The sequence below is a fragment of the Sabethes cyaneus genome, chromosome 1 (genome assembly GCF_943734655.1).
Source record: "Sabethes cyaneus chromosome 1, idSabCyanKW18_F2, whole genome shotgun sequence".
Lineage (NCBI taxonomy): Eukaryota > Metazoa > Arthropoda > Insecta > Diptera > Culicidae > Sabethes > Sabethes cyaneus.
Window position 1 is genome coordinate 21,629,630 of NC_071353.1, and position 23,381 is coordinate 21,653,010.

General features: G+C 42.5%; 2 protein-coding genes across 2 annotated transcripts; one reads left to right on the plus strand and one right to left on the minus strand.

The window, feature by feature from the left end:
• Positions 1-260: 260 nt before the first annotated feature.
• LOC128745472 (uncharacterized) lies at positions 261-1,100 on the plus strand. The gene is made up of 3 exons (XM_053842548.1): positions 261-459; positions 522-662; positions 722-1,100. Exons 1-3 carry the CDS (start codon positions 305-307, stop codon positions 1,098-1,100), a joined length of 675 nt encoding a protein of 224 aa, XP_053698523.1. The 5' UTR covers positions 261-304.
• LOC128733210 (beta-galactosidase-like) lies at positions 1,097-19,837 on the minus strand. The gene is made up of 9 exons (XM_053826908.1): positions 19,731-19,837; positions 10,055-10,141; positions 9,829-9,986; positions 9,548-9,762; positions 9,321-9,485; positions 8,732-8,836; positions 2,094-2,440; positions 1,763-2,041; positions 1,097-1,705 (listed from the first exon to the last, which is right to left on the minus strand). The coding sequence occupies exons 2-9, from the start codon at positions 10,130-10,132 to the stop codon at positions 1,154-1,156; spliced, it is 1,899 nt and encodes a 632-aa protein (XP_053682883.1). The 5' UTR covers positions 10,133-10,141; positions 19,731-19,837; the 3' UTR covers positions 1,097-1,153.
• Positions 19,838-23,381: the final 3,544 nt, after the last annotated feature.

Consider the following 23,381-nt stretch of genomic DNA (forward strand, 5'->3'; position numbering starts at 1 on the left):
TTTCCACGGTGCTAATTTAAATTCCAAAATCAAGAATGCCACATTGTCTGGTTTTCTATCCGCCGAACTATAGTTTTTATTGTCTGTAAACTGTACTAATTCTTGTACTAACTGACTCGAGTTGTCGCCCGGTCTATTGCAAATCTAATGTTACTTGTTATTAAATAATAACAAGTTTTGTTTTTTTGTCTTGTCGTTGCCGGTACCGGTATCTGTGCCGTTATACTTCTCTGATAGAAATAGCAAACATTAACGAGTTTAAAGTCTCCAACATCCGTTCTGTGATCGTCAGTTAACGCCGAAAATGAATGAAATCTCTCGCTCGGCTGATCCCACGTCTGCTGGTGCCAACGATGACGATGACGAGGCCCTGGTGGAGATGACGGATTTCTACGATCCCATAGCTGCTCTGCTATCCAGTATTGGCGGCGAGGCTGAAAACCTTACCGAGGAGCTGAGGTAAAATACAATCAATGGTAAAAAAACAACTGCACGATTCATGTTGCTATTTGTGTTAACAGGAAATATGGTATCAAATATGAACATCTATCTGGGCTGTGTGACGAGGATCTGGCTTTGATGGGCATGAAGAACAAAAAGATTAGAAATGAAGTACTGTCTGAAATTTCATCGCTTCCGAATCAAATGGACCATTATGATATGTAACAAAGATTGCGCTTCGTAGTAAATTCAGCAACCCAATCAAATTTTCTTTCCACAGTGCAATGAAATCATTGAATGTCAAAACGTACGTTCGGAATGTCCTGCAAAATGTGGCAGCTCAAGTGGACAATCTAAATGCAATGCTATTGCTTACCAAGCTAAGGATTTCTGCTCAACATGTGGAGAACGTACAAGTAGCCGAAAACAAATATGCTTCGCAGGTTGCGGTGAGTGTTTGCCAAAAACTTTACACTAAAACAGCTGAGCTAGAAGACTTGGTAGATCAATTAAAACAGGGAGAACCGACTAAGGATAATGCTCTAGAATTAAGCAAACGTAGTAGTCGGAGGAGTTTTTTAAAAAAAACGATCATAGCAACCCTTGTTCTCGGAGCCACCATTCAGGGAATGAAATATTTTCGAGTTTTTTCTAGATAAGATTGAATATAAATTTTATTTTCGTTAAAATGACCTTGGTAGATTGTTAAATTTTACAGAAGACCATCTAGCTTGGGTTCGTCGCTAAATGTGATGACAGCATCTCCTTGAACGTCCTTCTGATACTCGATTATTAGTATCGTGTTGCTTCCTTCCCGCAGAATGTGTCTTGGCACGTATAGGGTGACCTGTGGACCAGCCCGTGGCCAATATCGGCCCAGGTTGAATCCATTGATGAATATTATTCCCTTGCCCCAGTCACTTGGATATATATACGTATCGTATATTGGCCGGGATTGAATGGTAAATTTTGCTTGAAATATTCGTGCTGCGGCGTTTCTGCTTGTTTCGCCATCATACCCACTGTATCGATCAATGTAACTTTGCAGCAAGGAATAATTATCTAGCGGAAACCCCGTCATAGTCCAGTTTAATATTTCGTTACCATCGATCGTAACTGAGCCTAGAATGCCCTTAAAGTCGTTCGCAACATTATAGTTGATCCGGCCCTGATTTTCTACCAGAAGTTGAAGTCGTTTACCTAATTCTAAAGTGATAGGCAGCGAATCGATTGCGTTTTCTCGTGAGAGCACTCCGACGAATTTCTGAAACAAAATTAATCTTTTAAAGCAAAATAAGATACGTTTAATGGTAAGACTCACATTGTCAACATGTACGTAGGCACGATCACGAAGATTTTTAATTTGGAGAAGCAGTGGGTCACGATTTGTACCACTGGGAATGGTTGATTCATACAACACAAGTCCAGAATGCTGATTCAAAGCTTCAAAACTTAACGTTTTTTCACTGGACCTCGTATATTGTCCCAGAGCCTGTCGTGCTTCACTGGACATTAACGAACCGTACCGGTTCAATTTGACTGGCGGAAGTGTCATTTTTGGAAGCTTTGCCGGCACAGGGACGTCTGGATCGGGTAGGAACTGAAAAAGGAAATATATGAATATTTGACTACAGTATCCTTTAGGATTATACCTCTTGAATAACACTCTTCAGTGCGTAATATTTAGTTGTTGGATCGCCAGCTTCATCAAGCGGGGCATCATAATCGTAGGACGTGATATCAGCCTGAAACTTTCCCGGGCCACCATCGTTGGCCCCAGCGGTAAAGGCGAAATTCGTTCCACCGAAAAACATGTAGAAGTTCACGTTGGCCCCGCTGGACAGCATAGCACGCAGAGTGTTAGCTACCGGGCCCACCGGAACACGGGCCATCGGTTCCATCCAATGAGTTAACCAGCCGGGATAGAATTCTGCATTCACGAGTGGTCCTTTGGGCTGATATTTGCGCAACATTTGCCAGTAGTGCTCGGGATTCTCAGCTGTTTTCGGTAGAATTTCATGTGAAATGGATGTTTAGATTAGATTAGCCATTTCGCTCAACCATTTTTATTGGAAAATATGTCCAAAACATTGTGCAATTCTGCCAACTGAGAGGATCTCATCCACAAGAAAGCCTACAAACTGGAGTTTCACATTATGTTAATTAACGCCGATTACAAATTACTTTCCAAAATCATTAAAATGGCTGGGGTTGGTTCTCAACGCTAACCGGAAAGTTTGTGGGCTAGTAACAGACGGATTTCATGAGAATTCGTGCTATCACGAATCAAATCTCACACCGATGGATTTTATAATTTTTCACTGATTTGAAGGCACCGTACGATATAATCGATTGAGGGCAGCTTTGGCAGATCATGCAAGAGATCGAAGAAATATCCTCAGTTCGTGCATTTGGGATTACTGGTGGGATCGCTACCAATAACACCAACATTCAGGTATAGATATTCAATCTGAAAATCTTGCCCATTACTTATTTCAGAAGAAGCTGATATCAAAAACGGGGGTGGGAATGGACGTACGCGTTTATATCCCAGGTTAGGGACGGCGTACAACAGCGACTGATCCGAAGTGGGGAATTGACTTATGAAATGCTGTGTCTCGCCAGATATACCCGTCTTGGGACCTATCTGCGAGACTTCCCAGGTAACCAATAAGCATTAGTATAAGCAGTAAATCAATCGTCTATCCCTGGCGTTTTGTACTGCAGGTTGCTGTTTATCAGCCTTTTGACTGCAGAACTGTTGTAAATTGGCTTCCACAATTCTATCTAAATTCTTCTTGTCGATAACTAGCTGCAAATAAGCATTGTCAGCACTATAAGAGGGTTAGCAGTAAAGTAGCGGCATATTTTGCCAAAATAGCATTTAAGTTGCATTTAAGGCAACTTAAATGCTTATTGGATTGCATTTAAATTGCATTGAAAATATTAGTTACCTGGGTAGGCATGCGCAGGCTGCGATTCGCAGCCCTAGTAACTAAGGCAGCATGCTTAAAAATTCATACTACAAACAATTTAGAATAATCGGTATGACCAAGGCCCGAATGAAAAAGGATGATTATTGGAAACTTGTTACTTGGAATGTCAGGAGTCTATTTGAACCGGCACGTGCGGGTATCCTAGCAAGAGAGATGCAGAAGATAAAGGTTGAGATTGCAGCCATCTCGGAAGTGCGATGGGAAGACGGGAGAACGCGAATTCCGATCCTATTGCAGGCACGACATTCAAGTATCGTATTAGAATGAAAAATGAAGAGTGTTATTAGGTGGATGCCCATTAACGATCGTTTATGCGTTTATTGAGGATTAAGGGCAAATTTTTTAACTGCCGCTAGATAAATGTGTACGCGCACCGACGAACGACAAAGCCGATGACGTAAAAGAGGAGTTCTATGATCTTCAACTACGCTCTGGTTCTGGTAGGCAATCTACGCCAGACTAAAACCGGAGGTTAGGAGGATAGGGTTACAAATTAATGCGTCGAAAACCAAATATATGGTAGGAAGAGGTTCTAGAGAAAGCAACGTTGGCCTCCCACGGACAGTGACTATTGATGGTGATGAACTGGAATTGGCTGATGAGTTCGTAAATTTGGGAACTCTGGTCACCGCCGACAATAATACGAGTAAGGAGATCCAACGGCGCATTCAAGCTGGAAATCGAGCCTACTTTTCCCTCCGCAAGATACTTCGATCTGGGAGCATGTTCCGCCGCACAAAGCTGACGAAGCACAAAACGCTAATCAGACCGGTAGTCCTCTACGGACTTGAGACAGTAACTTTGCTTACAGAGGATATACGTGCACTAGCCGTATTTGAACGAAAGGTGTTGCGGGCTTCAAATGGTGAGTTGACAACCTGGAAGGAGTGTCAAACACAGCTCTGGTCCTCACAAGCTCCCGCCTCACGCCTCCACGAGTCATATGATACCAAATGTGGCGTAGCCTGGGCAATGTTGTCAATCAGATAATAGCGAAGTGAGGAGATGTGACACGAATACTGGCGCGGTAACCATAGCATGGCGGTAGAGGAAATGCTTCGTCAAACACGAGCGTCTGTTCACCAAGGAGGGGCGGCTCAAACAGCGTCTGTTCTCCATGTTAGGGGCGGCTGATTATTATACTCGTCCTTATGCCAGCAGGGACTCTAAACAGTGCTGTGCACGATGGTCCTCCGGCGAGACAGGGATTTAGGGGCAGGCCCAACAAGCCGCCCTGGAAAACAAAAAGTTTCCAACAACGAAGAAGAAAATAGGGATCGGAACAATCGACGTCGACCCACGCGACGAAATAAGGACTACGATTGGAAACTCGGGACATGGAATTGCAAATCGCTCGGCTTTCCGGGTTGCGATAGGATAATATATGATGAACTATATCCCCGAAACATCGATGTCGTAGCACTACAGGAACTTTGCTGGAGAGGACAGAAGGTATGGAATAGCGGGCATCGAGCTGCTACTTTCTACCAGAGCTGTGGCACCACCAACGAGCTGGGAACCGGCTTTATAGTACTGGGAAAGATGCGCCAGCGTGTGATTGGTTCGCAACCGATCAACGCAAGGATGTGCAAGTTGAGGATTAGGGGCCGTTTCTTCAATTACAGTATCATCAATGTGCACTGCCCTCACGAAGGGAGACCCGATGACGAGAAGGAGGCGTTTTACGCGCAGCTGGAGCAGGTGTAGGATGGCTGTCCGCAACGGGACGTGAAAATCGTCATCCGTGACATGAACGCGCAGGACGGGAAGCTATATATAGACCGGTAATCGGGCCAAACAGCCCGGAGACGAATGAATCTTAAGATTTAAAGTCTCCGGTAACAAATAAAAACGAAACGAAACGAACCAAACAGCCTGCATGCCGCAACGAACGACAACGGCCAACGACGCGTAAATTTTGCAGCTTTCCGCGGTATGGTGGTCCGAAATACCTTCTTCCCCCGCAAAGATATCCACAAGGCCACCTGGAGATCACCAGACCAACGAATAGAAAAACCAAATTGAACATATTCTAATCGACGGTAAATTCTTCTCTGATTTTATAAACATTCGCATCTACCGCAGTGCGAATATAGATTCGGACCATTTCCTAGTTGCAGTCTGCATGCGCTTAAAACTCTCGACTGTGTATAACACGCGTCGAAGCCGCACGCCGCGACCCAACATCGAGCAGCTACGAGACACCGGAGTTGCCCAGGAATACGCGGGGCAGCTGGAAGCAGCGCTATCAACGGAAGAGCAACTTGGCGCTGCAACTCTTGAAGATGGTTGGAAAGGCATTAAGACCGCCATCGGTAGTACTGCTCTAGCGGCACTAGGTACCATGAATCCGAACCGAAAAAACGATTGGTTCGACGGCGAATGCAAGCAATTAGTGCAGGAGAAGAATGCAGCACGTGCGAGAATGCTGCAACACCGTACGAGGACGAATGTGGAGCGATATAAACAAGCACGGAACAGGTAAAACTCGGTCTTCCGCAGGAAAAAAAACGTCAACAGGAAGATCGAGATCGCGAGGCGATGGAAGAACTGTACCGTGCTAACGATAAACGGAAGTTCTACGAGAAGTTGAACCGTTCGCGCAACGGCTATGTGCCGCAGGCCGATATGTGTCGAGACTCAGGCGGTAATCTTCGAGAGGTGGAGGCAGTATTACGACGAGCACCTTAACACCGATGAAATACGGTGGTGACGCACTGGCTAGAGCGCTGCACTGGGTCATTGTCAAGATTTGGGAGGATGAGCTACTCCCAGTGGACGGAAGGCATCGTCTGTCCGATCTACAAAAAGGGCGACGAGTTGGATTGTTGCAATTACCGCCCAATCACACTGTTGAACGCCGCCTACAAGGTACTCTCCCAACTTGTATGTCGTCGATTATCACCATTTGCAAAGGAGTTCGTGGGGCAATATCAAGCGGGATTCATGGGTGCCCGTGCCCCCACGGACCAGATTTTCGCGCTTCGGCAAGTGTTGCAGAAATGTCGCGTATACAACGTGCCCACGCATCATTTATTCATCGACTTCAAATCGGCGTACGACACAATCGATCGAGATCAGCTATGGCAGATTATGCACTACTACGGATTTCCGGATAAACTAACGCGATTGGTCAAGGCGACGATGGATCGAGTAATGTGTGTTGTTCGAGTATCAGGGGCAGTCTCGAGTCCCTTTGGATCTCGAAGAGGGTTACGGCAAGGTTTCATGTTTGCTGTTTAACATCGCTTTGCAGGGTGTGATAAGAAGAGCGGGTATAGACACGAATGGCAAGTCCGTCCAGCTTCTTGGTTTCGCAGACGACGTTGACATCATTACACGTAGGTACCTTTGAGAGGATGGCGGAAACGTACATCGGACTGAAAGCTAATGCCAAACGGATTGGACTTGTCATTAATGCAAACAAAACGAAAACAAAATACATGAAAGGAAGAGGTTCTAGAGAAGTGAATACTGACCTCCCTCCCCGGATTCATTTAGACGGTGATGAAATCGAGGGGGTAGAAGAGTTCGTGTATCTGGGCTCACTGGTTACCGCAGACAACGACACCAGCAGAGAAATACAAAGACGCATTATGATAGGAAATTGTGCCTACTTTGGACTCCGTAGGACGCTGCGATTGAACAAAATTCGCCACCGCACGAAGTTAACAATCTACAAGACGCTGATTAGACCGGTAGTCCTTTACGGCCATGAGACATGGACTATATTCGTGGAGTACCAACACGCCCTTAGTGTTTTCGAACGGAAGGTGTTGCGCACCATCTACGGCGGAGTGCTGATGGAAGACGGAACATGGAGGAGGCGAATGAACCATGAATTGCATCAGCTGCTTAGGGAACCACCCATCGCTCACACCGCAAAAATCGGTCGCCTGCGATGGGCTGGGTATTTCGTGAGGATGTCGGACGACTGCCCGGTTAAAAAAGTTCTCAATAACGATTCGACTGGAACGAGACGGCGGGGCGCGCAGCGAGCAAGATGGATTGATCAAGTGGAAGACGACCTGCGGACCCTACGTAGACTACGTGGCTGGCGAAATGCGACCATGGACCGAGTGGAATGGAGACGACTTCTTTGTACAGCAGAGGAAACCACGGCCTGGAGCTGATTAAGTAAGTAAGTAAGTATATCTTCAAATATACCTTAACCAATAACCAAAATACCCCAACACTTAACTATAATTCTAGCATCTGAATTTTTTTACGGAAATCTATTATTTTTCGGTGTTCCAGAGTAGGGTCCCCCCTTAAGCGACTATTGGCATGGTTGATCGGTTAGCACAAGTGTGTTGTTAACTTGGCTTGTCGATGATGAAGTCGAACGGACGAAGCTTCAAGCACAATAGCACATCCTTTGTACATAGAACTAGCGTGAGAGTGAATTTTAATGTTTGCTTTGTTCGTTGTAAGTGAACGGAGTAAAAGACAGTTCCTTCTTGTCAAACGGTTCTGGCGCAGTCTGAATCGTTCCCGCACGTTCGCAAAGGTAATCCTAAAATATCCACTCGTGAATTGACTGAGCTGTGAAATTCTTGCGTAATTATTTGAAATGACCTAAGTAACATTGATAGAAGGTCTCATCGTTACTCAGGTCCTTTTGAAAAGTTACGATAGAATTATTCCAATCGACGGTGCGTGATATCCTACAACGATTTTGGGAACGTCTGACCTTTACCAAGAATCCAGAACCTGGAGAAAAGCAAAGGCAGGTATTTCCAGAATTCGTTCGAAAGTGATGGCTCTCTTCAACTCTTGGATCTCGAAGTTATCATCGAGAGACACGACGGAAATGGCAGCAGGTTTGCCGAGATGTGTCCAAAAAGCAAATAAAAAGGAAACAATGCTTGACCGCATTTCAAGGTCAAAACTAAAAACACGAGGTTTGGTCTAAACAAAAAGGCTTTCTACTGACTGTGTAGTCAGCTGAAGTCCCGTAGTCTGCAACTCCGTTCGAAACTCGCGCCATAAAATGCTAATTCTCCCGGCGGTACTCTATGGCCACGAAGCGTGGACGTTGAAATCAAGCGACCGATAAGCTCTAAGTGTTTTTGAACGTAAGATCCTGCGATCAATTCTTGACGGCATATTAGAAGATTTAGTTTGGCGCAGGCATGTGAAGCTAATAAAATATGGTAGGTGCAATGGGCTGGTTACGTCTCCAAAATTCGGCCCAGATGCGATAGGCAGATTGCCACCGAAAAAGTAAGAAAATATAAATGGCATCGTGGTATAACAGGCAATCAGCTTCTAACAGTATAGTTAATACTTACTTGAACCGAAATCTAAAGTTGCTAGAACACCAGGAATCCTTCCACAATGTAACTGTGCTGGTCCATCATTTGTGAAAAGTACCGCATCATTTTGTACATATCTCTCTGTTTAAAAACAATATTCAGCTTGAGCTTAGCAGATTGCACACCCCATGCCAGGCTTGATTTGCTCCTTTTTGGTGCGCGCCTTAGGCGTACAGATTTTGAAAAACTGGTGTATAGGTTATTGTAGAGTTAATGAATCTCTTTTTTCTTTCATTTATTTTACGTGTTTTTTTACATCAGAAATTTGAATTAACGTCCTCTTTTTTTTACGACGAATTTTGTTTACGTCCTCCCAATAGTGGACGTAAAACGTGACTTTAGTGTACAATATTGTTTAGAGAAGTACATATGGTTTTATCTTATTTATTTTTATGGTGCTATAGAGTTGCAAAACGAGTATTAAAAGAGTGATAAAACTATACTCTATTCAACAACATTGTAGGTAGATAATAATTAAGTCTACAATTGATCTATACATCACTTTTTCGAATTTTGTAAAAAGAGCAAAAAGAGTGAATCAAGTCTGCGACCTGCGATAAGTTACCGGTTAGATTCTTAAGATAAGCCAAATATCGACGGTCACAGGCCGAAAACGATCCATATTCGTTCTCGATTGAAACCATTATCACTGGGCCGCCCTGCCCACGAAGGTGTTTCTGTATTCGGGGCATCAATACGCCATACCATTTTTCAACCTCCCGCAGGTAGTCTGGAAGTAAAAGTGACATTAAACATTTTACAAAATAGGTATTTGGATTTCAGTAAAGTAACCGGCATCGGCTGTGCGCAGCTTTATATTCGGATACTTCGTCAGTAGCCAGTATGGAAATCCACCCATGTCCCGTTCGGCGCAAATGTAAGGACCCGGTCGCAGTATGACAAACAGGTTTTCTTCCTCCGCTATACGAATAAACTGCTCCAGATTGGCAATCCCATCCCAGTTGTATTCACCTTCCCTGGGTTCATGCGTTGACCACTCGATATAACTGTACGACAATAACTGTTTGAATTTCTGGTTCTAAAAAAAGAAATCAAGGCACAAAACATCTTACGTCATAACCGCATTTAATCCGGCTGCTCGCATCGAGCGCAAAATATGTCGCCAGGAACCGGGCAGGGCGCGAAAATAGTGGAACGAACCGGACACAAAGCGAAACGGTTTTCCATCCAGTAGGAACCTATCATTCTCGTAGTCAACTGTAAATGAACACTTGGGGCAATTGTTTTATACTACTGTTACAATTAAAAACAAAATCAATACGTGATAAGTAAACTAACCGTTTCATTGCATGCCATGGTCTTTCCGAACGTAACGACTGTCAGTAACAGTAAAAAGCTGTAGGTTAGTTGTAGCATGATGGCGCACTAAAAAAATAGGAACAAAGTTACGAGTCATATCAGTTTCATCAAAAACAGAACAAACTTAAGTTATTCCTATTTCGGCAAACACTTCACTTTAATACTACTACCACTCAGGTTACGTAAAAGCATTCCAGAAGACCTTCAATAATTGATTTGTTTGAGATTATAATAATGCCTCATTGGGAGTGAGCTGGCAATTTCTCAAATCCAAGGATTCAGTATTTACCTAATTAATCCACCATAACAAGCTCAATGATGACTTGAAGTCTGTTGGTACTGTTATGAAGTGGGGGTCTGATTCGGTATCATCAATCCGTGTGCTTGAAATTGAATTGGTTATCAGTTATCAGAAGAAAAAAAACAATCAGTCGCTGAAGTCCCCTGATTTAACCACCTCAAAGTTCATTGTTCTTGGACTGAACTGTCCGTTATGTTATGAGACTCCGATGGAATGCAAAAAGTGACTCTCTACTGTCGTGATATTGAAGTGATTGATGGATGATAGAAAAGGATTAAGAAGTGGAATTGTGATTCTCTGCGAAGCTATACAAAATTTTCTATTTTTCGATGGCGTAGTTTGAACAATAAGTTTTGCTGAAGGCTTTAGAACCAACCTTGATACGAATTGCATTCAAATTATTACTGAGGATCAATATTTATGGATAATATTGACAAAGATAATGTAAGAGAACGTCCATTTTTCACGCCAATTCCGGTTCATTGTGGTCCAAATTGGGACTCCTCTGTTCCTGGTACCGAGACCTAGAAATTCTTGAAGAGAACGGGTTTGGGTTTGAGCACTACCGTCTAACGTCCTAATGACGTGCCTGACTCATTGTACCGTCCCGACTTTTGCCAGGTATATGATGAAATCCTCACTATTTTTTAGAAGAATTCCAGTGATGCTCACGGCACACTAATAGAAACATTAGTTCTGTGCAAATAATAGGTTCTACTTTTCTCAGTTAAAGATGTGTAGATCAATACCCTTAAAATACGCCAGGAGAAAATCGATCTTTTTCATGTTTTCGTATGGAATGGCCAACGTGTCCAAAGCGAAAAGAAACGAAACAGGCATCGACATAAAGTTCCGGTGGTACGAGCTGTTTCAAACCTCTTTCCCAGAGACCATTTTCACAGGCGTCGCAGGTCGCTTTCGATTGCGTCAAGCTATCTCGTACGTTGAGCCCCTCTAGCTCTAGGGTTGCTGACCCATGCCGAAAACTGCAAAATCAACTCTGGTTTTTAAAGCTTTATTTTAACGTATATTTAAAAAACCGAGACTGAATTCAGCCATTTTTCTGCGATTATTGCACCTATGCATGTTCCATCGCAGCAACCCTGTTTTGTGCAGAAAAAATTGACAGCGTTATCAATTGACTTGCAGCAGCGACGGCGAATACAGTCAAGTCATTACGCTCGATGCTTTGCTCCTAGCACAAGTTTCATCTGATACAGTCGCTCCACCATATACAACATCCCCTCCCTTCTGGATAAAAGCGAGAACGTCGTACGAAAGCCTGGTTCCGGCCGGCTGACGGTGCTGCACGATTGTGAAGTAGGTACATCAGATGGGTTGATGCGTTTCGTGCCTTAGGCCGTAAGATCGGCGCAACTGGCCAAACGGTGAAGAAGTACCTGGCCAAAATGGATATTTTATGCGGAAGCATCAGTCGAGGCCGATCTTGTCTCGGCAGAAGAAGCGACTGAAGGAACTGGTGAAAAACTGGTGGTCATACTAGATGACGAGACCTACTGGACGAGGGACGACTGGCAGGTGACCCGGTACTATACGGTCCGCGCTGAGGAGGTAAGCGATGACTTCAGATATATCTTCCACACAAAGTTCCCAAAGACGGTCTTGTGGCCGATCAGCGAGAAGGGAATGCCCCAGGCGCTGCTTTCTTTTTTGACTTGCGCCCAATAGGCCGAAGTGCGAAGTATCCAGTACGAAGTTCCTACTAGAAGTTGCCAACTTCATCAAGGAGTATCACGCAAAGGAGGATGTGGCCTTTTGGCCGGACCTGATCACAGCTCACTTTGCCTAGGAGAGGTCCCAAGTAACATTTTGGGTTTTATTGCACTAAAAAAATTACATGAAAAAGATCGACCAGCTGAAGATAAACGTTTTACCGAAGGCCGCCAACCCTCCCAACGTTCTCCAGTTACGACCGAAAGATTTTCCAATATTTTAGTGACCAAAATGGAAAAGTAGTTGATCTACATAGCGACGAAAGAGTTGAAGAACATGCCGATATCCATCTTGTCATTAGTCATAGCTAAGTTTACGGTCAATGGTCGGGCGTGGAAGCATTTTTGTAGAAACCGTAGTCACTATTTCGGAGCATTTTTTAGTTACTAAAATCTCTTGTTTTGAATGCCTCTCTGACTATCAGCCCTAAAATACTGCGCTGAATCTCCTTACTTATGTTGCAATCACTAGTGATCCCAAATACATGAACTAATTATAATTCGTCACCGTCAACGATTACCGTCCGTGGGAGTCACACGTGCGTCTACTGTTAGCCGCTAGAAGTTTAATAACATGCAGGATAAGTCGTAACCTTGTCTCAACCCTCGCCACTTCACTTCCATTACCTCGTGATGGGGTTGTTATCTTGGCTTAGCTTGAAAACAATAGTATTAATTTGCATAGTTAACTTAACATTTGCGAAGAACTCAACTCGGCCACCAAAAACGCGTCTGAAGAATATATTAATAAAGTCGAAAATAAAGTCAAATCATGCCCAAAAAATGTATGGCGGTCTGTGCCTAGGGGAACGAACGAGAGGTTCACATAGGACTGCGAATGCCGGTACAATACGACAACGCTTGACAATTTGCAAACGTTCAGCAGTTTGTTACGCAAATTGGTAACTTACTGTAGTGTAATAAATAACCTAAAACATTTATATACATTTGTTAACAATTTGAAATTAAGTTTTCCTATCCTAAATGTCTGTACTCTGTATATTATTTTTGTCAGTTTCTTAGAGTTTGTAGTTCCACTGAGAGTTAAATAATCAGGCCACGATTGTACATCTGCTAATGATTGGCGATAATTTCGCATTTTGACAGTTTTTGCATTACTTGTAGTACTAGTCAATTTTATGTAACTGGTATGCAGTTCAGTTATTGGCTTACTCAAGAAGCTTACAACTGCTTACAACTACGGTTAAACCGAAAAACTACAGGGTATACAGGCCTAAAGGTTGTACGAAAGGGTGACGCAGGTCTATGTTAGCATTATCAATACAACGTATTGATAACATGTTTTACTCGATGAAGTATTCCTTTATGTCAGATCATTAGAGCAAAGACTACCGCAGTCTGCATTTCTGGCATGTGTATGTTTATGAGTATCTATTGCCTCCCGCTTGGCTCACTAAAGCAGTGAGCACGTGCGCAACGGAAAACCACTCGTGAGGCTCAGACCTGCGTTTGTTTCTTGTTTCTGATTGAAGTAGCCAAAATGCCATCCCAGAAGGCACATAATTATTATGACATTCGAGCTCCTGGTAAATTTTTCAGGCTAAATGTGAATATCATTCATCAATCGGCCTTGGTGACCTTCACAATCAACTCAAGTACTAATTAAAGATAAAATTGAATTTTCTTTCAATTGAAAATATCACTTCGATGTGTCAGCAACAGCAGAAATTATTTTAGGGAATTTTACAGTTTTGTTGCTTAGTAGTTTGAGGGGAACACCACAAAAATGGCATGTATTGTGATGATCATCATGGCATGATAGTCATTATTTATTGAATACTAGCTGACCCGACAAACTTTTTCCTCTTCTGTTGGGTACTCTCACCACTGCGTCCACGTTTCTTTTGCTGTACGCTTCAGGCTTACCTATCACTTATTGAGGAAGTGGTAGGCTGGTAGCTGGAGCGAGACAGGTGCCAATCAGGGATGACTTGGTTTATAAACCTTATGGTCCTGATCGGCGACGCAAACCAGATCTCCCTAGGCTCTAGTAAAGCTTTTTTGAGATACTGCAGTCTGCGTCCTATTAGTGCTCCACAATTGCAGAGTAAGTGTTCCGAGGTTTCGCTCTCGGTATTACACAGGCGACAAATATCATCTTGTACGAAACCGAGATTCCGAAGATGATATTTACTCGGGCAATGTCCTGTCACCAGACCGGTAAACGTGCTGAGATCTCTCTTATTGAGACTCAGCAGCTTCTGAGTAACCTTAATACTAGGCATTATAAATTTCTTTGATTGTTCGAGCGACTGTACGGCCATCCAATTGGCCATAATCATTCGGCTCTCCCATTGTTTCAGCCCACTCTTCATCACACAGTCCGAGATACTGCAGAATGGATCCGGACCTGTGAATGGAGAGTTAGAACCACATCTGGCTAGTTCGTCTGCGAGTTCATTTCCATCTATTCCGCAATGACCAGGGACCCAGTACAGGTTTACCGAGTTTACCTGGCTCAGTTGCCGTAAGAGACAAATGCAATCCCAGACAAGTTTTGAGAAACACTTAAAAGCTTTAAGCGCTTTTAGTGCCGCTTGGCTGTCAGAGAAAATGCAGATATTAGCATGTCTGTATTTCCTTTTGAGACAGACGTTTGCACATTCTATTATAGCAGCTATCTCAGCCTGGAAAACTGTTGGCCAATCTCCCATTGCTACAGATATTCTAGTTCTGGGGCCGTACACTCCGGCACCCGTTTTGACTCCCACCTTTGACCCGTCGGTATAGAACTTGATTGAACCCGACAAACTTCGTATTGCCACAAATTAAACTGTGTTGTATATAAATCGTGGATCTCGGATGACCTTTGTCACAATCTCGAGTTTTGCAAGTTTATGAGGAGTTCATGGGTGGTTTAATATACAAATTTTCCTCACAGTAAAGTAGAAAACAACTCCCCCATTGCTTAGCCTGATAAAATAAAGCGAATAACATTAAAATATTCGCCATGATTATATAACATTTCGCCGAATACCATTTTGCGGAACATCACTTCTCGGTTGACCATAACGCGGAATACCATTTCGCGAAAAACCTTTCGCGGGATGTACCATTTCACGGAAAATATTTTCGTGGAAAGTATCATTTCGCACGGGTTATCCTCTCCTTACTCGCTGTCGCTCGTTCGAACCCAACTGAAAGAAAGTATAATCAGCCTTCCCCCACCCCTCTTAGTGGGGGAGAGGTCTCTAACCATCATAAGAACCTTCTTCTGCCCCAAAAACCCCTAGATGCTAATTTTCTTGTCGATCGGTTCAGTAGTTTTCGATTCTATAAGGAACATACGTACAGACAGACAGAAATCCATTTTTATAGGTATAGCTAGTACCAAATGGACTGAATTAAATGAACCACAAATGGGATTGAATTCAAATTTCTCGTTATCTGTTGTACCGTGAATGTACCATATTCTGCGCAGTTAAGACATTTTTATGGTTCTTCCGCTATTCTAAGTATTCTAGATTTAAATTAACAACGTAGATAGCAGCAACGTGTAGTGCGACGATCTATAATATCTGGTAAAAAATATAGGAATTATAAGTCGACTAACAATTGAGTATATTTTTCGTTTTGTAAACTTATCCACGGTGCCTAATTCTGCGCACTTTCTTGTCCATGTTCCTAATTCTGCGCATGTTTGCTCCTAATTCTGCGCACCCAAAAAGTGAAAATAAATACTCCTGCCATACTGCTTATGTCTTTATACGCTGAAATCACCAAAAAATCCGGCATTAGCCATTACCATAATTAAATCCATGATACCATGATCCAGCCTTTTTGTGCTGTCCGCGTGGCAAAGAAATATTGTTATCATTTTGATTGCCTCATTTTAAATATTTTATTCTTGATAACGTGAAGGGCGAATTGATTCGGGTTTTCTGAATACTGAACTTTAGACTAATACTATAAATTGTGTTTTCATATAGAAACCACTTCCCCACTCTCTGACAGCCCCATGAGGATGGACATTAAAAAAAATAGAAGACTTGGTTTCGTGAATTGGCACTCGTAGGTTCGGACCCCGAGACACAGCACAGGATTCCAATCAATGCAAGTTAAAGATTCTACTCGAATTTTCATGCCTCCATAGCTCAGCCATTTGGATAAGGCTGCGTATTCTTTCGCGATTTCTTCGTTGGATACATTACTGCGCAGAATTTGGAACATGAATGAAAAATCTGTGCCTAAATATGCGCATTATTCCATCGCATTTTTCTAAGGAAAGCAATGCATGTAATCATTTTTTTTTGTCTAAAACATGATAAGAACTAATTATTCTTTCTAATTATGCTGGGTAATTTGATCATTGCAAAGAATTTCGATCATAAATTTGTTAACTTTCTAGAAGGACAATCTTAGCGTTGGTGCTAACGACGATGTTTTTTGTCATAAAAAATACTTTCAGTTTCACGTTAAATTATTTCGCTCTCAAATATCATGGCCCGTTTGTGAATAATTGCGTAATATTCAACAGACATTTATAAAAAAATAACGCAATGATCATAGTTATGGACAATGTTAAACAAATACTTATATAACGAAAAATGCGCAGAATTAGGAGCGGTCACGGTACTTTTTTAAGAATTGAAAAAAAAACGAAAATTATAACTTCCGGATAATGGAGCCATTTTTTTCGGATAATCGAACCCCCGGATAATCGAACCTCCGGAGAATCGAGTCCGACCTGTATTAGCTGATATTTTCGGTATATAGGCTACTTCAGAATTGTCACCGTCCGTGGATGTTTAGTACGCCTAATTTGCAGATGCAGGCATGCAGATTATCGGCATCGATTCACTGTATCCGGCATTGAAAAGCTTTTACTAGCAGCTATCACTGCAGTTTGTCCCTGCTTGCTATCCGTGCCGCCCGCTTGCATCTCGTGTTAACGAAATTTGACCTTAAAACTTTACATACATTTTCACTACTAAGCGTATAAAAGATTATTATAAGTATGTTACTATTAATAGCTATGTTTCGTTCAGTAGTTTAGAAGTTATAAGCATTTGAAATCTTTGATTCAAACGTTATACTTCTGGTTTCATTTTCACAAAGTGCTACCCAGTATAGGAAATAAAGACGTAGTCCTACGTCAAAAATAAATAACTGTTCTGGATTATCACTTACAACACTGATTTGCATGCGTTAATTTCCACGAAGTTGTTGATAGCACCATTCATTGTGATAGATTGATTTAAAGTATAATTGTCGTACAGCTAACATGTGGACAACCAGTTAAAATACCAATTAGCTAACGTCCTCTGCATCTTATTTAGTTGCGTTCGACACTTTACTTTACAGCTATGCTTTAAGGGGAAACCAAAAGTGGCTCAAAGATGGCTGGATAAATGGCTACCATTCGAAGTATGTATTGTTTTGCGCCTTAAAAATGCATCTGTATTGGCAGAGCACGCTTTCGCCACGTAATCAGTGCTGCCAGCGCTGTTATAATTTCCTAAAACTTGTAAGTCAATTTATCGATCTGCTATGTATCAATAAATGCTCAGCAAAACATAATTGCTAATGGAAAATAAATTTAACTGAACATATCGATCATTACGTGTTCATAAAAGCGACCAATGTATAATTTAGAATTAGTTAATAGATATTTGGTTACGCACATATTTCGTTGAACTAGCGATTTCCGAAAAAGCAGCACCACAGTATCAAACTTTCGTCACATCAATGAGCTTTTAAAGAGCTTTCAACTTTCGCCGCATCGATGAGCTTAGAGTGAAATAAACAAACAAAACGCAAACGCAGGAATCAAAACTGCAATCCGATGCAAGCGGATTAATTAAACATCCTAGTGATCCTACGCATTATTCAGTTGCTGCTGTTAATTTTGATTGAATCGGAATGCCTTGATAAAGAAAACAAACCCTTTTTCGGGATATTTGTAGTCAGTGCGGTTGGCTGCGAATCAGCTGTTTATGTTTGCAAGCTCCGCTATTTGACATATATTACCAATACTAATGCAATATTCAAATAAACGTTTAGAATTTTAACGAACACATGAGATGTACAGTACAGTGTTTGTCGCACTAACACAATAACGTGAGCCACTTTCGGTTCCGCCTTAAGTATGCAATTAACAGAAAGAATGGCAAAGAATTGCAAGCAACTAATTAACACAAAGTAGCAAATGAAACGTTCAAAAACTATTTTCGGAAAAGACAGTTGCTGATTTTCCTCGTTTTGAGAATTGCTGTGTCACGTCACATGCACAAATTATCTCTTAAGCCCTGATTTCCTGCAAGACAACGAGAAGGGGATGTCAAAGCCACTCTTCTTTTGCTCCGGACTGGCCGTGAACGGGGAATAGTAAGGGCGAAGACGTGGTGTTCTGGCCGGATCTGGCGTCGGCCCACTACTCGAAGCGATCGTTGGAGGATATGAAGCGGCTGGTTCCCAAGTCAGCGGGCCCGCCCAGTGTCCCCCAGCTGCGTCCCATCAAGAATTTCTGGACAAACCTGAAGCGTTGTCGCGACAAACCTTCAACAATCCAACACCATGGCGAATGTTCCGGTTAACTGCCGGAAGGCTGCTCGCAAGGGCGTAGAATTTTTTTGCAAGTAAACTAATATCCTTGCATGGGAAATTTATCACACTCAAATAGCTGTTTTAGTTTTTTTATCACCATCCGGAAAAAATCCATTTTTTAATGCAAACGTTATTATAAAAGACATAGCTGCCTGGTGTGGAACAGGTTTGGGGATGCCCTCACCAAACGTTTGCACCAAGCGATCAAAGCTAAAGGTGAAAAGTTGCAATTAAACTAATTTGCTGTAAACTTAGAGTAAAAGAATAATTGATTTCCATGAACACGTCCCACAGCTGCTGTGTAAACTTAATCACTAAGCAGCTTGCGAACTCACGTTATAACTGCCATATTGTTGATATCCAATAAACAAGGCATTTATTGCATTTAAAGAAAAGGGGTACTTATGAATTTGTTCGAAAACAAACAGTTTCCTACTAAAACAAAGTGTCCACTTCGTAAAATGAACAGTCCTTATTCCTTATATTACAATTCTCGTATATAACACACATAAAAGATGTTGCACGTGGCAAAACACAATTTCTTTGCTTGAAAAAGGCATTACTTTCACTTTGGCACATTCCCTGGCCCTATTAGCTCAAATTTCGCAACCGTTTACTACCGATTCAGCACCCAGATCTGGAATGTTGGGATCGAAAACATGGCGACATTCGGCGTGCCGACTTTTCATTCATATTATGATCGAAGCACACATTGACCGTCGAAAACCAAAACAATACCAAAAACACTAAGAACAGATTCACTCTCGATCACAAACTAGAGTTAATCCGAACAGCACAATCCTGCAGAGTGAATGTTTCTAAATCTAGAACTTTACACAACAGTATAGTACTCCGGGTGTGCACTGTACCAGCAGCGGGAGCAAATCCGTTTTATGTAATTCATCGTTGGCCAACATGAAATGTTTCACGTGTTAGTTTTTAATTTCTAAGTATTCTTAGTGGAAATTGACGAATTTTCGACACCAAATACACCAGTCATTTTCACTTTAAGCTTAGCTGTTAAATCTACTGAAACCTCTAGGGACGATTTTACCTTGGCAGTTAAGCCCGTTCAACTTCACCGGTTCACTGTTCAAGTAGTACTGCGCTGGCTGGCGAGATGGGCTGAGCTCATTAGAAGTAGGGAAGAAACAGGGTGGCGTCCGTACGAAGGAAGTATAAATAGGCACTGGTATAGAATTGCACCTTCTCATGTGATAAACAAACGGCGGGAAACCACTGACTGCTGTGCCGTGCCGACTCCTCTACTGATCGGTACCGTTCTTATCGTGGCGGGTCTGAGCACGCTGTCGGATGCGCCCGCTGGCTGAGGGCATTGGCTTGGAACCAGTTTGCGAAAGTGGTTTCGTTTTTCGACCGGAGTTCTGTTTGATGCAAGTGCCTTTCGAAATGAACGCTTGCCTCAAACCTGATCGGGAAGAGAAGAATAAGGTATTCAAATTTATGATTGATCATCAATCATCAACACGTCTGAAGCCTCCGTCTCCGGCTTGCTGAGACGGGTTGGCTCGGAGGAGGTTTCTTGATCGAGCGCAATTCATAGAGCTATCGCGGTTTGAGGATCAGGGTTATCGAGAATTTTTTGTACCATTAAGCAAAAAGAAATTAAAACTTAGTTTGGTGTGATGCATATTAAATTTATCAAATGAAGTGTGTTCGTTGTTAGTAATTTGATCAATGTGTATAAACTCCACCGAATCGCATGTTTAGAATTCTATTCATATTACAAGACCAATAATTCGGCCAACGTCGACCAAATATTCTGGCTACGAATGTTCAGTCACGTCGCGGGGCGGGGTTGTCTGAAAAGACTAAGTTTAACCGTAATACTACTTGCGCTCTAGGAAAAGTTGTACTTAACGATCGGCAATATTTGGAATGATTCATTTGAAATCATTTTTTCACAATAAAGTTAAATTTTAATAACAACGCAGAGTAATTACTAGTAACATCCCATTTAACAAATTCAGGTTTAAACATTTTTGAAGCTCATTTTAGTAATACTCTGTCCAGAAAAAGGTTACTTACTTGCTTGGCTTGCCGTCCTAACACATAGCCTGATGAACAAAATTTCTCCTATTCACTCGATTGTGGGCTACCGGTCTCCAATTCTTTGGATACTGTGTACTCTCTGCCAGATCTCGCTCCACCAAGTCTAACCATCTTACTCGCTGCGCCCCTGGTCGTCTTGTTCTTGTTCGGATTTGAAGCAAACACCATTTTTGCAGGGTAGTTGGCCAGCATTCTAGTAACACGACCAGCCCATCGTATCCGTCCAGCTTTAGTTGCTGGGTTCGGGATAGAGCTGTATTGGTTCATAGTTCATACTCCGCCTCCATACTCCGTTCTGCTGTACGCCGCCGAAACACTCGTAGGACCTCTTCGTGCATTGTCCCCGTTTTATGCCCGTAGACCGTAGAAAACAACCGGTCTGATGAGCGTCTTGTACATAGTACACTTTGTACGGGGGCTTAATATTTTCGGCCACAATTGTGGAGCCCATAGTAAGCGCAACTTCCGCTGATAATACGCCTCCGAATTTCACGGCTGGTGTTATTGTCCGCCGTTACCAGTGAGCCAAGATAAACAATTTCGTCGAATACCTCAAACTCCTCGCCATCGATTGTTACATTACTGCGCAAGCTGCGTCGGTCGGCCTCGGTTCCACCAGCCAGCATGTACTTTGGTGTAGACATATTTACCTTTAACCCAATTTGTTCTGCTTCGCGCTTTAGTCTGGTGAACTGTTCGGTCATCGCCACAGATGTTCTACCGATAATATCCATGCCATCGGCAAAGCAGACGAATTGACTAGATTTGTTAAGAATCATGCCCTGCGTGTTGATATCTGCTCGGTTCGTAACACTTTGGTGCGCTGTGTTGAACAATGGGCATGAGAGACCATCACCTTGACGATGCACTGACTCTGTGTGATTCGAATGAACTCGACAATCCACCCGAAATTCGAACACGAATATTGCATTGAATCTGTTTGATGAGCCTGCTGGGAAAGCTCTTCTCGTCCATGATTTTCCATAGCTCTTTTCGGTCGATGGTATCATATGCGGCTTTGAAGTCAATTAACAAGCGATACGTGAGAACTGAAAACTCTCTATTCACGGTCCTTTTGGAGAATCTGCCGCAGTGTGAATACTTGATCCGTTGTAGACCGACCTTCAATGAAGCCGGCTTGATAAATTTCCACAAATCTGTTCGCAATTGGTGATAATTGGCGGAAAATGATTTGGAATAACATTTTGTAGGCGATATTGAGAATGGTGATAGTTCTCACAGTCGAACTTATCGCCCTTCGCGTAGATCGGGTAGGCCCATCTTTCCACTCCTCCGGTAGCTGTTCTGTACCCTAATCTAACAATCAGCAGGTGAATCAGACAAGTGACCAACTTTTCTTTGTTTGTTCTTTAGCCGCATGACGGCCTCCTTAGCTTCACCTATCATTTGAGCTGGCAACTCTTTTCCGTTTGTCGCCTGGGCGCCATTGAGGTGTTCCTCAGAGTGCGGCTTCCACCTTTCGGTCACCTCACGCTCGTCCGTTAAAATACTGCTATTCTTATTCCGACACATTTCTACTCGCGGCATAAAACCTTTGCGGGATCCGTTCAGTTTCCGGTAGAACTTTCGCGTTTCATGAGATCGATGCAGCCGCTCCAACTCCGCATACTCGTGCTCTTCCAGGCAGCTCTTTTTCTCTCGGAAGATTTGGGTTTGCTGCATCTGCTTCTGTCTGTGTCTTTCCACGTTTTGATGTGTGGCACTCGTCGCTTGTCGGAGAAGGTATCATCCGACAGAGAGAGCAAATTGATTCGTTTTCTGCGCTTTGCCAGTAAAACGCTAAGAATTGAGATTTTTTCAGAGCACGACGGAAGCCTGGTTATTCTTCCTCCTGGCCAAATCGAGCTTTTGAAGTCCCCGATGACGACCTTGATTCTCACCCTCACAACCTCTCGTTTCTGGATCTCGCCTATCACTATGAAAGCTTTACCCAGCTCGTACGTATCGTTGAGCCCTTCCACCACATCTACTGCAGCGCTACGACGTGAACTTACGGCTCTTCAATATGTTGAAGAGCCCTCGTATGCTCCTGTGGAAGTTGAGAGATTGTCAATTCACGTCCCGAGTTTCGAATCTAGAACCCATTTTCGTAAACATCTAAGTCTAGTAATTTTAGTAAGCTTCAGGTTAAAATTAAAGAAAAGAAAAAAAAACTATTTTCAAATTTAGTTCTACTATTATACTATATTTATTCGTGACAGATACGTATTTCGCCTACGACTTGCACGCTTCATCAGTGTTTGAAAACAGACACTGATAAGGCCTGCAAGTCGTAGGCGAAATATGTATCTTTCGCGAAAAAATATTAATAGGTAGTAGAATTTAATTTGGACAAAGTTTTCTTGTTTTCTTAAATTTTAGGTTTCGTGTTCTACTAAGACGCTCCAAAAACTTCAGTCTGTTAACTGCTGTTTTCGAAGCTACAAAGTGCGTAATGAAGTCAATCTCCTAGGTGATTCAGGCAGATCACACACGTGCATCCTCCAGCCCTCCATTTGTTTAACATCTCTTGAACATCATATGAATAGATAAATTAATATTTAGTCATGTAAAATAAATAGTAGGTAATGAAGTGAATGAAATTTAATATAAAAGTAATATAACTATATGT

Excerpts from the sequence above, each read along its gene's own strand:
- LOC128733210 (XM_053826908.1), bottom strand. The coding sequence starts at position 10,132 with ATGCTACAACTAACCTACAGCTTTTTACTGTTACTGACAGTCGTTACG. Across the intron at positions 9,987-10,054 it reads CCATGGCATGCAATGAAACG|TGTTCATTTACAGTTGACTA; the intron begins GTTAGTTTACTT and ends AATTGCCCCAAG. Across the intron at positions 9,486-9,547 it reads GCTGCGCACAGCCGATGCCG|ACTACCTGCGGGAGGTTGAA; the intron begins GTTACTTTACTG and ends TTTTACTTCCAG.
- LOC128745472 (XM_053842548.1), top strand. The coding sequence starts at position 305 with ATGAATGAAATCTCTCGCTCGGCTGATCCCACGTCTGCTGGTGCCAAC. Across the intron at positions 460-521 it reads AACCTTACCGAGGAGCTGAG|GAAATATGGTATCAAATATG; the intron begins GTAAAATACAAT and ends TTGTGTTAACAG. Across the intron at positions 663-721 it reads CAAATGGACCATTATGATAT|TGCAATGAAATCATTGAATG; the intron begins GTAACAAAGATT and ends TTCTTTCCACAG.